The 19,339-nt window shown below is 38.3% G+C and overlaps 1 protein-coding gene across 1 annotated transcript in view; it reads left to right on the top strand.

Annotated features, from left to right (window-relative positions):
• The window catches only part of LOC140236895 (proteasome adapter and scaffold protein ECM29-like), a 198,364-nt gene that overhangs the window by 174,426 nt on the left and 4,599 nt on the right, over positions 1–19,339 (top strand). The window contains 2 exon segments of the mRNA XM_072316830.1: positions 13,953–14,050; positions 14,932–15,003. Of these exon segments, the coding sequence (XP_072172931.1) occupies positions 13,953–14,050; positions 14,932–15,003 (170 nt within the window).

The following is a 19,339-nucleotide window of genomic DNA, read 5'->3' as shown; positions in this document are numbered from 1 at the left end:
GAAGTCAGACACCCCTAATACTGTCATCAATGTCAATTCATTTACAGGAAACTAGCAATGAGAAAAATATGATTAGTTTTTAAACAAAGACTAAAGCACACAAATGTAATTAAGGGAATTCAAAAGTAGCATGTCCCCTTTGAGGACTTGGAATTAGGACTGCCTGGGAACACAAATGTGAATTGTAATTTCTATCATCAGCCAGTAGCACAAGTAAATTACAGAGTCCACAGGCACTTGTCAGTAAGTTACTGAGCTTTTGTAGCAACAGTTAGATAATTCTCCAAGCTTGACCTACAATTGTAATGGTAAGTTAGCCAGCCTACTCAGGCAGAACAATATGCCTCAGTCCAACATTAAAGTCATGTTGACACAGTAGAGATAAAGGGGATTAAGTAATCTTTTTTCATTCATAAGTAGTGTCCATATATATATATATATACATATATATATATATATATATATGGGTTTTTCCATGAAGTTGGGGCAAAGTTTGTTACATAAACATCAAAATTCCAAAGTGAGTAATTTTTTTTTTCTTACAAGTGTTTTGATACTCCAACGTCCAATCTTCACAGGAACAAAGTCAACTGTTTGATAGAGTATAACTGAAATATGTTGTGATGGATCATTTGCTGTTGTGTTCTATATAAAATCACGATGCTACAGAGACACCAAATTGATCTTATGGATGAAAATTTTCTTTTTTTGTTTGCTGTATGTGAAATGTGGAGGTGGGCAAATAACAAACTATTTATGTTTACTTAACATGGAAAGAGTATGATTCTTTCAGATAATTATATAAAATTTTACTTGGAAATCAAATTTCTAGGATACACAGAATATTCAGTAAATCTTGAATTTATTTCATAAAGTTTTCAATACATTAACAATTTTAAGTGACAAGAAATAATTAACATCACTGATGAAATATAAAAGGGCAAGCATTATGCTAGGTAAAACATTTCAGTCGCAATTATCTCCATTTTTCCTTGGTTTGTGTTCCAAAATGTATTAACTACGCTACACAGACACGACGTGTCTGTGTAGCGTAGTGAGTTTAAGTCTATGGTGTCTTGATTAAGCCTAGTTGTACATATTATCATTCTAATTTGGGTGTATCAGAATAAAAATAACAAATGAGATACATCTTTTTCACCATTTCTGATACTTTTCCCCCCTAAATTGACAAGAACAGTTTAAAAATGATACCTTTTGCTTGAAGCAAAACTTCTGAGCGTCACAGGATATTGAGCAAATCTTGTACATGTATTAATTCATAGAGTTGTCAATACAATAACAATTTCAAATGAGAAGAAATAATTAACAGCACATTTAAACTATACACAGGCAAGCAATATGCTAGGTAAAACATTGCAGCTGCAGTTGTCTCCATTTCCCCCTGGTTTACATACCAAAATGCATTAACTATGCTACACGGACACGACGTGTCTGTGTAGCATAGTGAGTTTACGTAAATGGTGTCTTGATTAGTCTATATGAGTGTATTGGAATGAAAATAACAGATAACATGCATCTGTTTTCATCATTTCTGACTATTTCCCCCAAATTTACAGGAACAGTTTGAATTGAAAATACACAAGACTAGTACTAGTACACGTTAGCATCATGTGCCTTGTACCCCAGTATTTCTTGATTGCACATTGTACTACGTAGTCTGATTGGTGAATCACAGATTTAACATTGCAGACATTTAGAAATACAGAAGCCTATGAAAATAAGCTAGTAATAAGTTCATGCAAAATGAAAGTTAATCATACTTTGGTAACCATGGTTGCTTTGGAAATAGAATCCAGTTCATTCATTGCCACAGATGGAGGATTTTTGATTCCAAACTTTGGCAGTATACACTTATCTGATCAAGCTCATATTGAATGCATGAAATTCTGTAATGTATTGTGCTCTTATTGTATTACAACATGTACACGTGTATATTACTTTTTACAACTGCAAAATATGTACAAACTTGTAAAAAGCACAAATTTGGCACAGGTTAAAAATGCAAAGTATATTTGTAAATTTCATAATGATCTATTAAAGTTTGACAATTTCAAACAACATTATTAAATTGTTAAATTGTTAACAAAGACCATTTCGTTCAATATCTTTTTCTGTGTTGTCTATGATACATGCACTTAATTATGTGCAATGAATTTATTATTGAAGTATTTATGAAAACAAGTAAACTGTGTTCATGAGTCTTTGTGTTCAATTGAACCATAAGAATTACAGAGTAATGAACATCTCATGTTGGACGAACTTTGCAAAACTCCACTGGCTACTGCCACTTATCCTCAAGAACAAGGCCCCTAGAGGTAATCTGCTCGCCAACTTCATTCTTCCACTGGTAAGCAGAGGTTTGGATGAGCCAACCCTTCCTCAAGTTCAAACTTCTCCAACCAGCAAAACAAGCACATCTTTGGCAGGAATAGCCAGGACACCAAAGCAGAAATTAAAAGCAAAAAGACTGTAGAGAAAGAAGAGTAAGCAAGATTGCAAGGTGGTAGTCAAAAAAGACAAAACGTCTCCAAACATCCCCAGAAAAGATCTGACGGTGCCGAGGATGACTTCACCAGCAGCATCCAAGATGAGGACAGCGAAGATGATAGCTGTGATACAGACACGGAGGAGGAGGCAGAGCTCAGTACCAATATCTCAGCCAATAAGACTGACGATGAAGATGACTCTTGTCTTGATGACAGAAGCTGTGCAGGTGAATCATCAACTGGAATTAGAGATGATATGTCGGTTGCAATGAAGTCTGCTTGTTCAAATGGCAAAGATTCAACAACTTCTCATAGTACCCACAGCTCCCCTGATATCAAAATTTTCGGAGAGAACAGTGACGACGATGAGGATTGCCATGGTGAAAATGGTGATGATGAGAATGATGACCTTGATAATGACGAGGATAATGACACTGCTGATGTCCACAATGAAAGCAATGGTGATGACAGCATTTCAGTAGATGATGGAGATAATGAAGATAATGATGATGTCGATGATGATGGTGATAGTGATGACGATGATGCTGATGAAATGTTTTTGAGAATTAGTGACTATGGAGAAGAGGATGAAGACGGAAATGATGAAGTTAGTGATGGTCATGATGAAGATTATGATAATGAAAATGAAGATGATGATAAGAGTACCACTCGTGACAGGCAAATCTTGGGGTCACAAATGATGAAAGAAATCAAACAAGATCTGCTGGAAGAGGAAACATGAAGGAAAGGGGCAAAGTGGTAACGATGACGATGATGGTGATGACACTGATAATGATAGAGATGGAGGAGACAACAGCATGAAATATGACAGCGATGCTGAGGAATGAGACACCAAAACATCACCTGCAGTGAAAGTGGTGAAAATAGAACACACTTTTATAACTGAACTAACCAACATCAAAACCAATCTCTTCAATGCCTGTTTGCTTGTTCCTTTGGAATAAGTACATGATATTACAATATTGAAAACATTTATGATCTGCACATAGTGATCAGTCATGTTCTTAATGACAGAAGATTTATCGTGGAGAGGAAGTTGTTAGAATAAAATCATTGAACAGTTAAGAGTATTTAAACTTCTGCATAAAATTCTACACCCTGCTATACAGAATAGAAAGGCCAAACAATAATACTGTCTTCTGAAAATTTACAATCTAGATTAAGACTGAAATTTTGTCTTTAACACTTTCATTTTTGTTTTTAACAATTGCCCAATATGGAACAATCAAGACTACAATGTATTCAAACTTCTGGAATAATGAGCTGCATCCGTGACAATTTCATTTCTGCATAAAATTCTTCTACACTCTGCTATGCAGAAAATAAAGACCAAAACAACAATACTGAATACTGGCAATTCACAATCTAGATCGAGTAAATTTGTGCGTTTTAACACTTGGAACAACAATCAAAATGCATTTTATGCATCAATTGACATTTCAGAATTCAGTAACTTAAATAAAAGTTAATTCACAAATGCTATTCTGAATTATAATTAAGTGTACATTCTGAAACCTAAAAACAAGCCTTCTGGAAAACTTGTCATCTAAATATTATTGTACAGGTACAATACATTTTAGGTGAAAACACATGAACATTTCAGTCGATGGACAATGTGTAAAACATTTACTTTAATTCAAGTTCTTTTAAACACAACTCTTCTGGTACACAGTATGCCAATGTTATTACTGCATGGCAGAAAATAATGAACTGCATTAACTCGATCTATTTTATGGCATCATTATCTATGGTGTTCATGGTTTCAAATCCCTGCCAGTTTTTCTTCCAAGAGACCCGAGGTACTAATTTGCCAGCAGTCATGACTGCACAGCACGACTACAATTTTTCAGTTAATGGACAAGCATGAACTTTAATGATCAAACTTTAATGATCAAATACTCTTAAAAACAGCAAAGATTCCAAATGCAATACTTCTCAACATGGAAATAATTATGCATCAGTGGTAAGCAAAGCTGAAATGGGAGATTGTAATGAAGATATTGTCAATTGAACTTGTTTCCAAACTATTCTGAGATGTTCAGTTTATTTGAATATTACACTTCCTGGCAAATTGCTCCTAATCCTGGCCAGCTCATCCTCCGAGAACTCATACATGACTGATCGCTGTACTATGAGTACCTCAGGAGGACTCAATACTCCTACAATGTCATGGATCGGGTGTGTATACGACCTCTCTACCCTGGGCCATGCAAACACGGATGGGTCAGTGGCTTTCTGCTCCATGAACTTCAATACTACGTCGTTTCCAGTAGAATCCAACACCTGTAACAAAAGATAATTTTTCCGGAAAATAATTTAAGGTTGTTTTTTTTTTTTTTTGGAAGGGGGGGGGGGGGTACGCATTAATGACAAAGATATACTGTGTGTTCCCATAATTCCCCCGTAGTTAGTTCACTACTTTCATGCCGTTTTTCTCAAATACAAATTTGAAGGAGTAAAAAAAAACATATGTATTTCTAGCTCACACTTGTCATGGCACATAAAAACTACTAGTATACCATTCACCTTAAGACTTTTAGGTTTATCAAAAGAAGATACTTACAATAGCCATATACACCACCAGTTCCTGCCCACGAGCCTTGGAGAACTTGACTGCTACAAATTGCCCAGGTGTGATAGTCCTGCAAGCATGGATTGGAAGAAGTTCTTTCAAAATCATATATACCGGTAAGTAATTTGAAAACCAACACTAGAGTTTAGAAACCAAATATATTGTTTTCCTTGTCATTTGAAAGTGTGTAAATTTTTACTATGTTTTTGCCATTACCAACTTCAGATCTCCATTTCTGCATACATTACAAATTTCACTTTATAATGCCAGGTGATGAGGACGAGGGGACTGAGATGGTATTGACATGTGGCTTGGAGAGAAGAGACCCACTGGTTCCAGAGAGTATTGAATATCCCAGTTGTTTGAAGATATTTACATGGGAGATACCGCAATACATGGAGAAAACAACCCCAAGAGTCAGAAGGGCATGTAATATTACCGACATTGACTGGCAGGACAATGTAGACGAGAGCCATCAGGAAGTGAACTGCACAACCCCCAGAGTGGAAAAAATTGACTTCAAATGATTGTGATGACGATGATGAAACTGTAAAGATGAATTGGTATCTTTAACTAACGACTGGAAATATACATGAATTAACCATAGGCCTACCTTTCTTGTATTGTTTCTAGATGGCTTTTTTCAGGGAGACCTGTGCCTGGATCAACCGTCTCTGGATGAGCTGTCTCCTGAAGGCTTCTCTGGCCTGTGTCTGTTGAAGGCTCTTCGAAATTCTGGCCTGCTACAAGAGAGATTTTCTTGTGTGGGTTGACATACAGTGAATTGTAGCAAGTTTCGTGTCCACCGCTGCGACAAGATGGGCAGAAGCAAGACAAGTTACACGCTGCAATCACATTTGGTTGAACCGATATGATGCTATGCAACTGCCGGGTTCCAGGTACTGTTTTAGTTGGATGTCTGTTTGTGCTTCTGTCAATGTTGGGTACCCAAAATGCTGTTCGTTCGAAGTGCTCGCAGCCATTGGTTTCTTCTTCCCCTGTTTGAGTAAGGTTGTCTCTCACGAATGTGAAGAAGTCATGTGCATCACTTATTACAGCTGTCCTCGACAACACTGCATCAGTAGCTTGCCTCTTGATTGTCCCACTCTCACCGTCACTCGGACCCTTGCCATGACGTGAGCCGTAGTATTCGTGGCGGAACTCCACTCCATAGTCGGATTTGGCATATGACAGATCGAGGAATGGGCCTTTTGATTTGTATTGTATCCCACATCCGTCGGAAAATCTAACAACTTGGGTGATGGCTTCGGGACCCAGTGTCTTCTTCAGGTGGTCGATGGCAATGGTTGTAAAAGTGCGTACCGCATGATAATCATGAGTTTTGTCATTTGAGATCATCACAAGCGAATGCGTCTTGGGATCTCCGCACTTTGGACAAAGATAAACTGCGATGATTGGATGCAAAGTTGCAGCCTCATATCCCCAGTAAACACTTTGGACTTCATCCTGATATCTGCAGGAAAAGTTCTCGGCGAAATCAAATGTCATCATGCACCAACCTGGTGGTGGATTTTTGGTGAGACCACGAAACTGTGACGACTGCCACAATGCAGTAAAGAGATGTATGGCAAGACTTTCAGCCTCAGTTACCAGCTCACTTACAAGTTCAGCAAGTATTCCATCTTGGGCTTTTAGAACCATCTTTGAAGTCTTCTTGCCATTGGTCTCTGTGGATATTCTTGTCCATCTCTTCCAGTTGACTGGTGTAGTCTGTTTGGCGACCAACTCTTTGATGACTGGATGATCACCAATCTTTTTCACTCCACATTCTTTGCACTTCCTGTTAGTGCATTCCAGATTATGATGTTTCATACCTGTGGGTTTAGGGCACATTGTGACATCAACAAACGAGTGGACATCTTGAAATGGAGACACCAAGTGATTCTTCAGAGCGATATGCTTCAGAGCATCCAGTTTTAATTGCACATTCGTGCAGTATTCACACAGGCAAGCCCGATATTTCATAGCACCACGAAGCTTGATGTGTGATGGTCTTAGTGATGAAAATTTCGAGAAGCCCAGGCAGGTGTTTGGGTGCATCTTCAAAAACTTTGCATGTAGTTTTTGCAATGGCAGTGTGAGGAATCCAACAGGTTTGAGAGTCTTTTTACTGATCAATTTCTTGTCAGGGAGCACCGTTGCATTTTCTTCGTAGAAAGAATGCACTTTCTTGATGATGGCATCTGAAATTCGATGCTTATGAGGTTGCTTGGGCTGCATTTTCAGAAGCTTAGGTGTGATGTGGAATGTTCTGCACATTTTTTTTTGCATGCCGTACTTCTTAGTAATGAGTAAGGCCTTTGCAATGGTATTCTTACGCTTCAGGATTTCTTTCTTGCGAGATTTTCGATCTGTGCTCAAAGTCTGTGAGGTGTTCTTCATCAAGATCGCAGAAACACTGCTGGTACTAGTTATGCCCTTTTTTTTCAGGAGTTCCTTCTTCATCGGAGAGGACTTGTCAATTAGATCTGACACTGTATCTGCAAATATACCAGGTTCTTTTGATAATGCCAATCTTGCCCTCAAAAGGCTCTGCCTACGAGCACCAGATGATCTGGAACCTTCCGCTTCTAATCTTGCCCACTCTCTTCTTAAATATTCTTCCTTTTCTTGCTGTCTTTTCATTGCTTCTTCCTGCTGTGCCTGTAATTCAACTTCTTTCTCTCTGATTTTCTCCTCTCTCTGTCTCATTCGTAATTCTTTCTCTAGCAAACTTGTGGAACGTCTTGCTCTGTCTAGCGCTGCTTGTTCCCTTCTTTTCCTGTTGATTTTTTTTCTCTCACGTCTTGTTAGTTTGGCTCTCTCCTTTCTTTTTTGCTCAGCCCATTTCTTTCTTTTTTGTGTTAAGGCATCCTGATCAGCTCTTGTCCTGCAACGAACCGATTTGTCTTTGTTTTTTTCTTCCTTCTTCTTTGCTCTGTATTGCCTCATTCGTCTAGCATTTTTTTCCCTGTGTGCTTCCAGTGCATCTTTATTTTCTGGTTTTTTTAGATCTTCCATTTTCTTCATCCTCCTTAGTTGTGCTGTCAAGGCCTCACATTGTTTTATGTTCTTGTATCGTTGTGGATACTTTTGTGCCATTTGTTTCCTCCATGTCTTTTTCTGTGACGAGGTAACTTCTTCCTGAGCATGATCATTTTCTTCACGAAAACCTCTTAGTCTCATTACAAAGGGACTTTTCTTTTCGGCTGTCTTCATGCTTAGACCTGTGGTAAAAAAAAAAATTATGACAAAAATAAACCCTATGATACACAGATATGACAAAATCTGAATGACAAAGTAATTGTCTCGGTCCCAAAGTACCGGTACAATTTTAGTGTGCGTTTTATTGCTTTTACAAAATATACCAAATTTCGGTATAACACATTAATTTCACTGCACTCAAGGAGTTTGTTATAAAGCGAATGTACTGTATAAAATTTGTGGTTAAGATAAACCAGAAATTTAAATACATATTATTTTTACCCTCTTGATGAGAATTGGGTATATAGGACTGCTGTTCAAACGAAAATGTTATGCAACGGGATGATATCCAAATTATTAGGCCTATAACCCATATTCTTCTTTTCATTAAAACAAACCTCATGGACTTTATTTTTTCTCTTGCCATAACAAGCACGAAAAAGTTTTCGTAAATCTGAAAACCTTTCAAAATAATTTTGCTTATTATGCCCATGCCATGGCCATAAGCAAAGGCCAAAGGGAAATTTCCTGCCCCCCCCCCCCCCCCCCCCCCCCCCCCCCCGTATAGCTACGCAGGTGGCTGGCCCTGCCCTGTTAAATTGTCATGATCACATCACCGGTCACTTCCCGCGGGGGAGGGGGATGTCTATGTTCATCACACATCACCAGTATGAGTAGGTGGGACTATTACGTGGAAAAATGACAATGTTATTTTATGTGCCAATTTATTCATTTTAACTGACAGTGCAATAAAACATGTTGATTCTAATTTGGCATTCACAATTCATCCTCAATGACGTCGACCCGACACTGTTAGCTGAGTGCAGTGGCTTATTTTTGCTATTTTTAATTTTTTGATAAAGCAAGTTCGAGTTGAAATTGCCCCAGAACAAGGTTAGACCTCTTTACTTTAGTTATGGATTTATTCGTAGTATGATATAAAATTTACGAAAACACATTAGAAATTTCCTCTGAAGTATTCATAATTTGAAGGAAACTACATTTCTAACCCTAAGGTTTGACAATCTTTCCGCGATTTTGTCAAGTCTACGAAAACATACACCGTATCACGATCACGAATCACTCAGTCAAACATGTTCACTTCGTGTACATTTATGTACGAGTTACTGCAACCAGCCCCATACGCATAGCCTTAATGGGGCTGTGGACTGTAGCATTCAGGGTCGTGACTAGATAGTATCGAGGACAAATATCAATTTCAAATTGATAAAATTATTCAATTTGAAGACTTGTCAGTGAAGTTGAAGTATTGACAACAGGGTTCGTGTAACGTTTGCTTCTGTCAATAGTCCCTTTCCGTTCGAATTGACGACTTAATGTGACTCGGTCGAGAGAAACCCGGGAGAGCCACACTGAATTGACGGCCAGCGCATGCGCACAAATTTCAAATCCATTGACTGGATAAGATGTCTATATGTGCGCTTGCGCTGGCCGTCAATTCAGTGTAACTCTCCCAGGTATCTCTCGACCGAGTCACATTAAGTCATCAATTCCAACAGAAAGGGACTATTGACAGAACCAAACATTGCACGAACCCTGTTTTCAATACTTCAACTTCACTAATGAGTCTTCAACTTGAAGAAATTTTTCGATTCTAAGTTGATTTTATTGTCCGCGATACTACGCAGTCATGATCTTGAATGCTACAGTCCGCAGCCCCATTACGCTATGCGTATTGGGCTGCTGGTTGCAGTTATGTAAGAGTTCACGATATTACGCGAGACACTGTGATCTTCTGCGTCTATGTAACGTCGTTCAGCCTAACAACAGTAACATTTATCAGTTTTACCAAGATATAGTTCCTAAAATTGACGTGAAACAAAACAGTTTCTGGATGATGCACGATAAATCATCGAATATACACGTTACCTCCTCGGACGGCCGCCTCCGCTGAGCTCCAGGCATATTTTCCGCTGCTCCAACACACGATGCTACGTTCAGACACGGCATACTGTAGGCTTGACAACGGACGCACCGATCATTGTTCGCCCGCGAAAACAACTTCCATGCAAGGAGTTCGACACCCGGAAGTAACTTGTGAGGCTGGGGATTTATATCTTCCGAGTTGAGCTGTTCGTTCCGAGCAAAAACTGATACGACGCTACGTTTGAAGACGCCGACACGGCGTAAATAATGCCGCTACATTTTCATATTTATTTTGAATTTTAACTGATGTAATTTATACTTCTTTATATCCATGCTTTCACGAGACAACTCTCTCATGTTTTGTTATCGAGTTTTCATTTTTAATAGAGACATTAATGCTGTAGACCATCATAAACATCTAAAAATAACGACGCTACATGTGCTTTTTGCGTAAGACACGGGCGTAGCGTCGTGAACGTAGATTTGCAGAGTGTGTTTTAAACTGATGCGTAGGGCTGTGATAGTGATTCCTATTTCAGTTGATAAAGTATGTTCATAGTGAGAAATGTGAATATAATTTTGATGTGAGATTGTTTTATTTTAAACAAGAAAATTACTCCTAAATTCAAGATCATTTTATGTCACACTTGATCATCAAAAAACAGCAATGGACACCATCACTTAAAAGATTATATTTTTGTGTGTGTGATTCAGGGATCATTCCTCCCAACATACATTGAAACCTCATCATAAGATAAAACAACAAAACACCATTCATAATTTCATTCATAATTATTCTATTGATAATAATACAAATAAGATACACATAATAGCACACTTACGGGGTGACCCAACTTCATGGAATGTGCCATATATATAATATATTTGTGTTATGTGCTAATTAGTGAAGAAAGCAAGCACTTGCCAAGCAGCAAACAAAGCACAGCAAGTGATAAAGAGTTTTTTATGATACCTAGTACAATGAATGAAGGCATGGCACCACTGGAAGATTTCATCAAAGTCATACTGATGTTCATCTGATATGAGCTCAAGTGAGCTGAAGTAAGACCCCGTTTACAGTGCGGGGCTGGGCCGAGCCGCGGCCGAGCCCAGCCTCAATTGCGGGGCCAATTGGGGCCGCAATTTTGTCCGTTTACACTGCTGGGCTCGGCCGCGCTTTTAATTCAAACCTTTTAATATTTTGTTGTAGTGGCGCTCTGCTTGTAAACAAACGCAATTTGGTATAGTCTGGTTTCCAGACCCTTTGCCAACTGAATTCCGTGGCGACAAAGTCGCCGTTCGTGCAAAGGCCTTTGCCGAAGGAAAAAATCCTTTGCAGGACAAAACCACCTTAAACTAGACTCGGAATTTGTCAAGACTGACAAATTAGGTGATCCGATCTCTTCGAAAATCAATGATTTGAGTCCTGATCCAAATATTCATGACCATACAGGTTTCATCTGTGTTGACGGGACATTGGCCGTGTGATGTTTGAATTCTCATTTAGAAAAGGGAGTGAGACCTGCCATCTTTGGTACCGAATTCCGTATACACTAACGGAAATACAGAATGAAGTATATTTGACCTTTGACCTCACTTTGCACACCTAAGATGGCGTCTAAGCAAAAAGTAATTATTTTATGAAATGATTCTTGTAACATGGTCTTTGCGTGTGCAAAATATGGGAAAGATAGGACATGTATTCACCAAGATACAGGATGAAACATTTATGACCTTTGACCCTAATTTACATACCCAAGATGGTGTCCGATCAAGTAGTTGTTATTTTATGAAATAATGTACGTGACATGTACTACATATGTGCAAAATATGGGATTGGTAGCCATTGTTGTTGTTCATCTATTGCACAGAAAGTAGTAGAAAGAAAGAAAAATAAAGAAAAATTGTTATTTTATAGAAATTTGAAGGAGAAGCATAAAACAAAATCAGAAAAAGATAAAGTAAAGAAAGGGAAATTAAGATTAACTAAAGAAAAAGAAGAAAAAAGTGTTTAAAAAAATAAAAAAAAAAATATTGGCAGGGGTGAGCCTCGAACCAGGGACCTTAGGATTACGAGTCGGATGCGCTACGCAATGACCTATTTCATTCTCCATAGGCCCTGTGTATTAAGCAAAATGACGCTGCATCGAAGCCTCGTGCCATTTTCAACCAAGTTTTTCAACGTGATGCCGACATCGTATGAAAAAATAAAGGGCACACTTACGATAGCCCAAACTCTCAGCTACAACATACTAAAATCTGGGAGAAATTCACGGAAGCATAAGTGAGCTAGTACTCGAAAAAGAGAGTCATGTCAATTTTCACTTCCAGAAAAACTGCTCTCCCATAGAGATAACACGTAAACTGGTCAAATTTGACAATATTACTTTTAATCCATTTTTACGAGGTGATGCCGTCATCCAATCAAAATGTTGTAATTATATTAATGAAAGATCATTCAATAAGCTACAACATACTGAAATCTGGGTGTAAATTGGCAAAGGATAAGTGAGATACGCTCGAGTGAACTTGAAATTTGATGACGTCATTTTGAAAATTTACTTTTTTTACTTTATTAAGAAATTTGATATCTTTTAATCATTTTTCCAGCATCGTCAACCCATGAAATGACATGTCCAACTCATCAGCTTTCAGAATATGTAAAGAAAATGGGAGGTCACCGTTCATCCTGACGAGTAAAATCGGATTTAAAATTGGCGGTTTTTTGGCATTGTTGCACTGTATGTCGCCATTGACGCGCGCGCGGAATTTCAACTTTGGCGGGCCCGTATGACGTCATATTGAGTCGAATTGATTTGAAACTTGGTAGACGTATTCCCTGACATTTCAGGCAGGCGATAAGTGTGAAAAAACGGGAAATTTCTATTGCATATGAGCTGTGCGTGCGTATATGCGCGCGCGCGTACGCGTCCGTAAATTTTTTTCAATTTTTCAAAAAATGCTCTAAATGGTCTGAAACGTGTGCAAAAAAATTTTGAGCTCGATTTGAGCATACAAATATTTCAACGCGCGCGTACGCGCACGTTTTAAGGTATAGATGAATTTTGAGAATATGAGTAGAATGCGCTTGACTTGAAATATATGTAACGTAAATTTCATTGAAAAATTCCATTCCATTAATGAGATATGATTGAGAATGTGTTTTCATATAATGACGTCATAGTGACGTCACGGTCGACTGATCACTTTGATTTTAGTTCGATTGTCGTCTTTGGGAGACGATACATATATAGTATAAGTTTGAAATTGATAGGAAGAGGACTTTCTGAGCTAATCGATGCACAACTTTTGGGGAGAAATAAGAAGAAAAAGAAGAAGAAGAAGAAGAAGAAAGAATCCGTACAAAAACAGAAGGTGATCCGAGAGGATACTCGGATCACCTAACTATACTAGTTTTCAACGTTGAGAGGGTTAACATCCTGAATAGCGAAGTAGTACAGGCAGAGGGTTTGGAAGCCAGATTAAAATTGGCTGCGCATTTGGCCCAGTTTGCGTTTACACTGAAAAAAGGCCACCTCCAGAGCGTGGCCAAATGCGAGGCCAATTTTGGCCTCGCATTTGGTCTTTTGTGCGTTTACACTGAAATGAAGGTGGGCTCGGCCGCGGCCGAGCCTCGCACTAAGTGTCATCAAGTCCCTCTTGGCTCTTATGCACTGTGACTTTCATTAACTCCTTGCTTGCAAATACGCACCAAGCAATGTCATCAACCTTTTGTTTTTGTTTTTTTCTTCATGTTGTAGGTTGTATCTCATCAATGCAGATGATGTTTCCAGTGATGACACAGAAACACTGTCTGCCATTCTAGAAATGCTTGTTCCAGCTGTTTACAAGACTCTCGGTATGTAGTTTTACCATAAATGAATTTTTCTGTTAGATTTGGGTATAAACAATGAATCTTCTATGTAATATGCTAATGTCGTGGAAATGATTTTATTTTGGTAATCAGATATAGAAGAGAATGTTGGAATGTTTTATGCCACTGTCCAGTAAATAGTTAATCAAGATGCTTGAAATTCAATTACAAATACGCAATACATGAGAGAAAAAAAGATACAGTTGTCCTAGCTTGATCAGGTATCCGGAATTGGGCACAAACTTTTATCCTGTTTTGGCAGTGTTTCACATTGAAGCACGCAGTTACTTATATAATAGGATCCAAAGAAAAAAGACAAGGAAGATGCCACTTTACATGCTAAATATTAATACATGACCAAGGGTGATTGTACTCACTCCCACTTCAATGTCAGAAACATGAAAGGACAACCCACACCATGCTGCAGCTTGTGTGCTAGATAACAACAGTCAGCAGTCTTCAGAGATGTTTGAAAATATCTTTATCTGTATGGATTTACCAATTTTTAGACATGAAAGAGGAGGATTGGTAGTGTTTCAGTTGAAATATGTCCCAGTTATGTGGTTTGTAGTATTGATCACATAGTGACATACAAGATTTGTTACACAGAATTTTGTTAACACTCAGCAACAGAGTTTGCTGTGAACACTTCATGGAGCAAAATGACAAACTTTTTATTATGATTCCTTTACATGCCGTAGACTGGTCTGTTACCTTTCTGCATTCAAGCCAGACTGACAGTTTGTCATACCATTTATGCAGTAGTCTTTCATATACAATGTACAATGCATGCTTTCTTTCATGTGATATGTTAGATAATTAAAGAAAGTTCAGATGTTATATTTGTTTATATGACTTATGTGTAGGCATTGTTAAGTATGCAGCCATCAGGAAAAAGTCACTGGAGGTCTTGGAATTTCTGATACCGAAATTTGCAGGTGAGTGTATCTTGTAGACTGTAAGCAGTATGTTGCACCTAAGTGTTGTTAGTTTCAAATGTCAAGTACATGTAAGACTGAGAAAGAGAACATAATATTCAGAACAGAAATCAAAGCAAGTACAAAATGTACATGTTATATGTGACAAGTTTTCCCTTTTTAGCATGATACTATAATTACAGAACATAACTGCATAAACAAATTGGCTCAATACATTACAAAAAAAACCCAAAAAAAAAAACGGTCAGTCAGGTTGCATCTTCAGTGACCTCCAGAATTTGTAAACAGCAAAAAAATACATTGTTTTGGGAAAAAAAAATCAAACCAACTGTTATACAAATGAAATGAAATTACATGGAATTCTGTGCAGTGATATGAAATACAAGTTGATGAAGTTAGCATATCCCAAGTGTTTAGGCAGTCCACAGTCCTACAGAAAGAATTTAGAGTGATCTAGAACATCATTCATCTCTCAAAGTGGCACAATTTTGATCTGTAATAACTCAAAAAGTGTACTTGCTGATGTACTGAATACTGGAATTGTTATGGGTAATAGCTGAATAGTGCACACTTTTGTAGAGATCAGTTTAGTGAAATTCATGTTAATTTCTATGCGTCCACCACGAAGTGGCACCAGAGGCATTATGTTTTTTGGGTTGTCCGTCCGTCCCTCCGTCCGTACTTCCATCTGTCTGTCACCACTTCCCTCATATTTATGCAATGCCTGCAGGATTTTTCTTGAAACTTGATATATACATGTATTACCCAATAGAGATTCTGTGGGAAGTTTCTTGCCAAAAGGTCAGAGGTCAAGTGAACGTGCTTAATTTTACTTCTTCCTCCATATCTCGAAAGTGACTCAAGGTATCATCATGAAACTTAGTATATTATGCATGCTCTACCTGACAGTGATTCTCTTGGGAACTTTGGGGTAATAATGTCAAAAATCAAGGGTAAAAAGCCAGGTTTAAATGCTAATATTTTACCATTTAATACTGAAATTACACTTTTTCTCCATACCTTGAAAATTACTCAATGCATACTATGTACATTAAAAAATGGTCAAAAGTCAAGTAAAAAATCCTCAAATCCCCAAATACCTGCACTCTTAGCCATGCATCCAATTAAACGTAGTTCAAGGAAAGTGAACATTCAGCAAATTTGTGACAAATCTGTCATTTTAATATTTTGCCAATTATGTGAAACTGTCATCACACATTGTCAAGACATTTAACCATAGACCTATTAGGAGAACCGTGCATTATGGCGGAGGCATACCAGCGACATTTCTAGTTATGATCTGCCACAAAGTGTAGATGGAAGCATTATGTTTTGGAGTTGTCCGTTCGTCTGTCCCTCTGTCCGTCTGTCCTTCCATCCATCTGTCTGTCCTTCCATCTGTAATTGTATCCCCCGGCATGTATGCCGAGGTGTACGCGCATTGAGTAAGACTAAATTTCCCGCCAAAACGCTTGTCATGATAGTTAATAAACCCCCCTACTTCACAGAATACTGATTCGCTAGTTAAGTGCTAATCAAATGCTAATTAAGCCCTCAGAATACGGCCCCTGCGTGAGCAGTCTATCTATCATATAGTTCTGTGGTGTGCGCTCTATTGGCTACATTTCTCAATGGATTTTGTTCAAATTTGGTATGAAGGTCTACCATGATATAATCTACAAGCCTATAGATTTTATATGTGCTGCCCCCAGTGTTCCATCTTTTATAGGGTCAAAGGTCATATTGGTGGATGCATGGTCTCTGTGCACTCTACATTGAATTTGTAAAACGGATGTTCAAATTTGGTAAGAAGGTCTACCATGATATGAGCTACAAATCTAAAAATTTTTGATGTGCTGCCCCCAGTGTTCCATCTTTTATAGGGTCAAAGGTCATATTTTTGATAGATGGTTTGTGTGCGCTCTACAGGCTACATTTCTTGATGGATTTTGTTCACATTATGTATGGAAGTCTACCATGATATGAGCTACAAGTCTAAAGATTTGGGATGTGCTGCTTCCAATGTTCCATCTTTTATAGGGTCAAAGGTCATATTGTTGGTGGATGGTTTGTGTGCGCTCTATAGGCTACATTTCTTAACAGATTTTGTTCAAATTTGGTATGGAGGTTTATCATAATGAACCCTACAAGCCTATAGATTTTGTATGTGTTGCCCCCAGTGTTCCGTCTTTTGAAGGGTCAAAGTTCATGTTGGTGGATGGTTTGTGCACACTATATAGGCTACATTTTTTAACGCATTTTGTTCAAATTTTGTATGAATGTCAACCATGAAATGATGAGCTACAAGTCTAAAGATTTTTTATGTGCTGCCTCCAATGTTCCGTCTTTTATAGGGTTAAAGGTCATATTGTTGGTGGATGGTTTGCGTGCGCTCTGTAGGCTACATTTCTTGATGGATTTTGTTCAAATTTGGTATGGAGGTTTATCATGATGTAATCTACAAGCCTATAGATTTTGTACATGCTCCCCCAGCGTTCTGTCTTTTCATTGGTCAAAGGTCATGTTGTTGATGGATAGTTTGTGTGTGCTCTATAGGCTACATTTCCTGAGGGATTTTGTTCAAATTTTGTATGAATGTCTACCATGTTATAATCTACAAGTCAACCAAACTTGCATGGTAGATGTCCCTTAGGGAGTTGAAGGTCATCACAAGATCAAAGGTCAAAGACAGAGGTAAACAAACTTTTAGGGCCCAATGTTAAGTTTTTATGGCACGCTCATAACATTTGATCCCTAAGTCCGTTTTCGACCAAACTTGCATGGTAGATGTCCCATGGGGAGTTTAAGTTCATCACAAGGTCAAAGGTCACAGACAGGGGTCAACAAACTTTTAGGACCCAATGTTCAGTTTTTATTGTGTGTTTTGATTATGGCTCATAACTTTTGATCCCTATGTCCGTTTGTTACCAAACTTGGCTGGTAAATGTCCCTTGGGGAGTTGAAAGTCACCACAGGCCAAAGGTTATAGGCGGGTCAATGAACTTGCAGGAGTTAGAAATACATTAATTTCTTCTACACAATTGGGTGAAATACATTTTGACACTTGCCTTGTGTTCAAATTTGGTATGAAGGTCTACAATGATATAATCTACAAGCCTATTGATTATTTAAGTGCTGCCCCCAGTGTTCAGTCTTTTATGGGGTCAAAGGTCATATTGTTGGGGGATGGTTTGTGTGCCCTCTCTAGTGCCGGGGAATACAATCGCATTGCGTGGCAATGGAAATCTCTAGTTGATTTTGTGGACAGCATATCTCAAGAACCATTTGAGATATCCAAATGAAAGTGGGCATATGTATGTATGAGTGGCAGAAGTTATACCTATCAAATTTCACTATTTTCCCCCATAACTCTACAATGCCTCAAGGTATTTTCATGAAACTCAGTGTATACATGTATTACCAGGTAAGGATTCTCTTAGGAAAGTTTTGAGCCATGAGGTCAAAAGTCAAAGGCCTAGTGAAAATGCTAAAACCTCACTTTTTTGTCCTTACATTGTATCTTTGAAATGGCTCATGTTAAAGTTGTATTGTATCTTCATGAAACTTCATTTTTTGTCGAGCCCACCAGAGGTGAGGGGAGACTGAGGGATCGCCTGTGGCGTCTGTCCGTCCGTCCGTCCATCCGCCCCTCCATCGTCTGTCCGTCGTCCATCCATAAGGCTACAAAAACTTGAATAACAACTCTTTACTGAGGACTTCAATTTCAATCAAACTTGGGGTGGTGGTTATTCAATGAGTGGTTATACAAAGTTACACATTTTACCAAACATGGCACTTGCCTTGTTCATTGAAAACCCTACAACTGATATTCACGAGACTTGGCAGATGGCATCCTTAGGGTAATAAGGTCTCAATTTGTATATGCGTACTTCCCTACAGTGGGGGGAGGAGGTGAAATTTTGACACTTTCAGCATCTTCTTGAAAAATCTATAATTTTCACCATCTGTGCCATATATAACATACCCAGGGTAATAGATTCCCATTTTGTTTGAAAGGGCCCGAAGTTCATGGGTTGGGGGGGGGGGGAGGGCAGGCAGGAGTGGGGTTTGGGCAAAGGCCTAAATTTAAAGAGTTGTTTTCAAAAAAAAAAAAAAAGAAATCTTCTGTAGCGCCAGAAGTATTAAAGCTAATACAGTGCTATATTGACAAGCATATACATGTACATTTTCTTGAAAGAAAGATATTATTCAGAGGGGTGAAGGTTCAGATGTGAGTTTCTTCAATTTTTCTCCCTCTACAAATGAAATTTGTTAGGATCATAACTGCTGATCTGTAAATTAACAAACATGTTGGAAAAAACGAACCAGTGGGACT

This window comes from Diadema setosum, chromosome 13 (assembly GCF_964275005.1).
Source record: "Diadema setosum chromosome 13, eeDiaSeto1, whole genome shotgun sequence".
In the NCBI taxonomy this organism is placed as follows: Eukaryota; Metazoa; Echinodermata; class Echinoidea; order Diadematoida; family Diadematidae; genus Diadema; species Diadema setosum.
The sequence above is the reverse complement of the archived record's forward strand: the minus strand, read 5'-3'. Positions and strand labels throughout refer to the sequence as shown.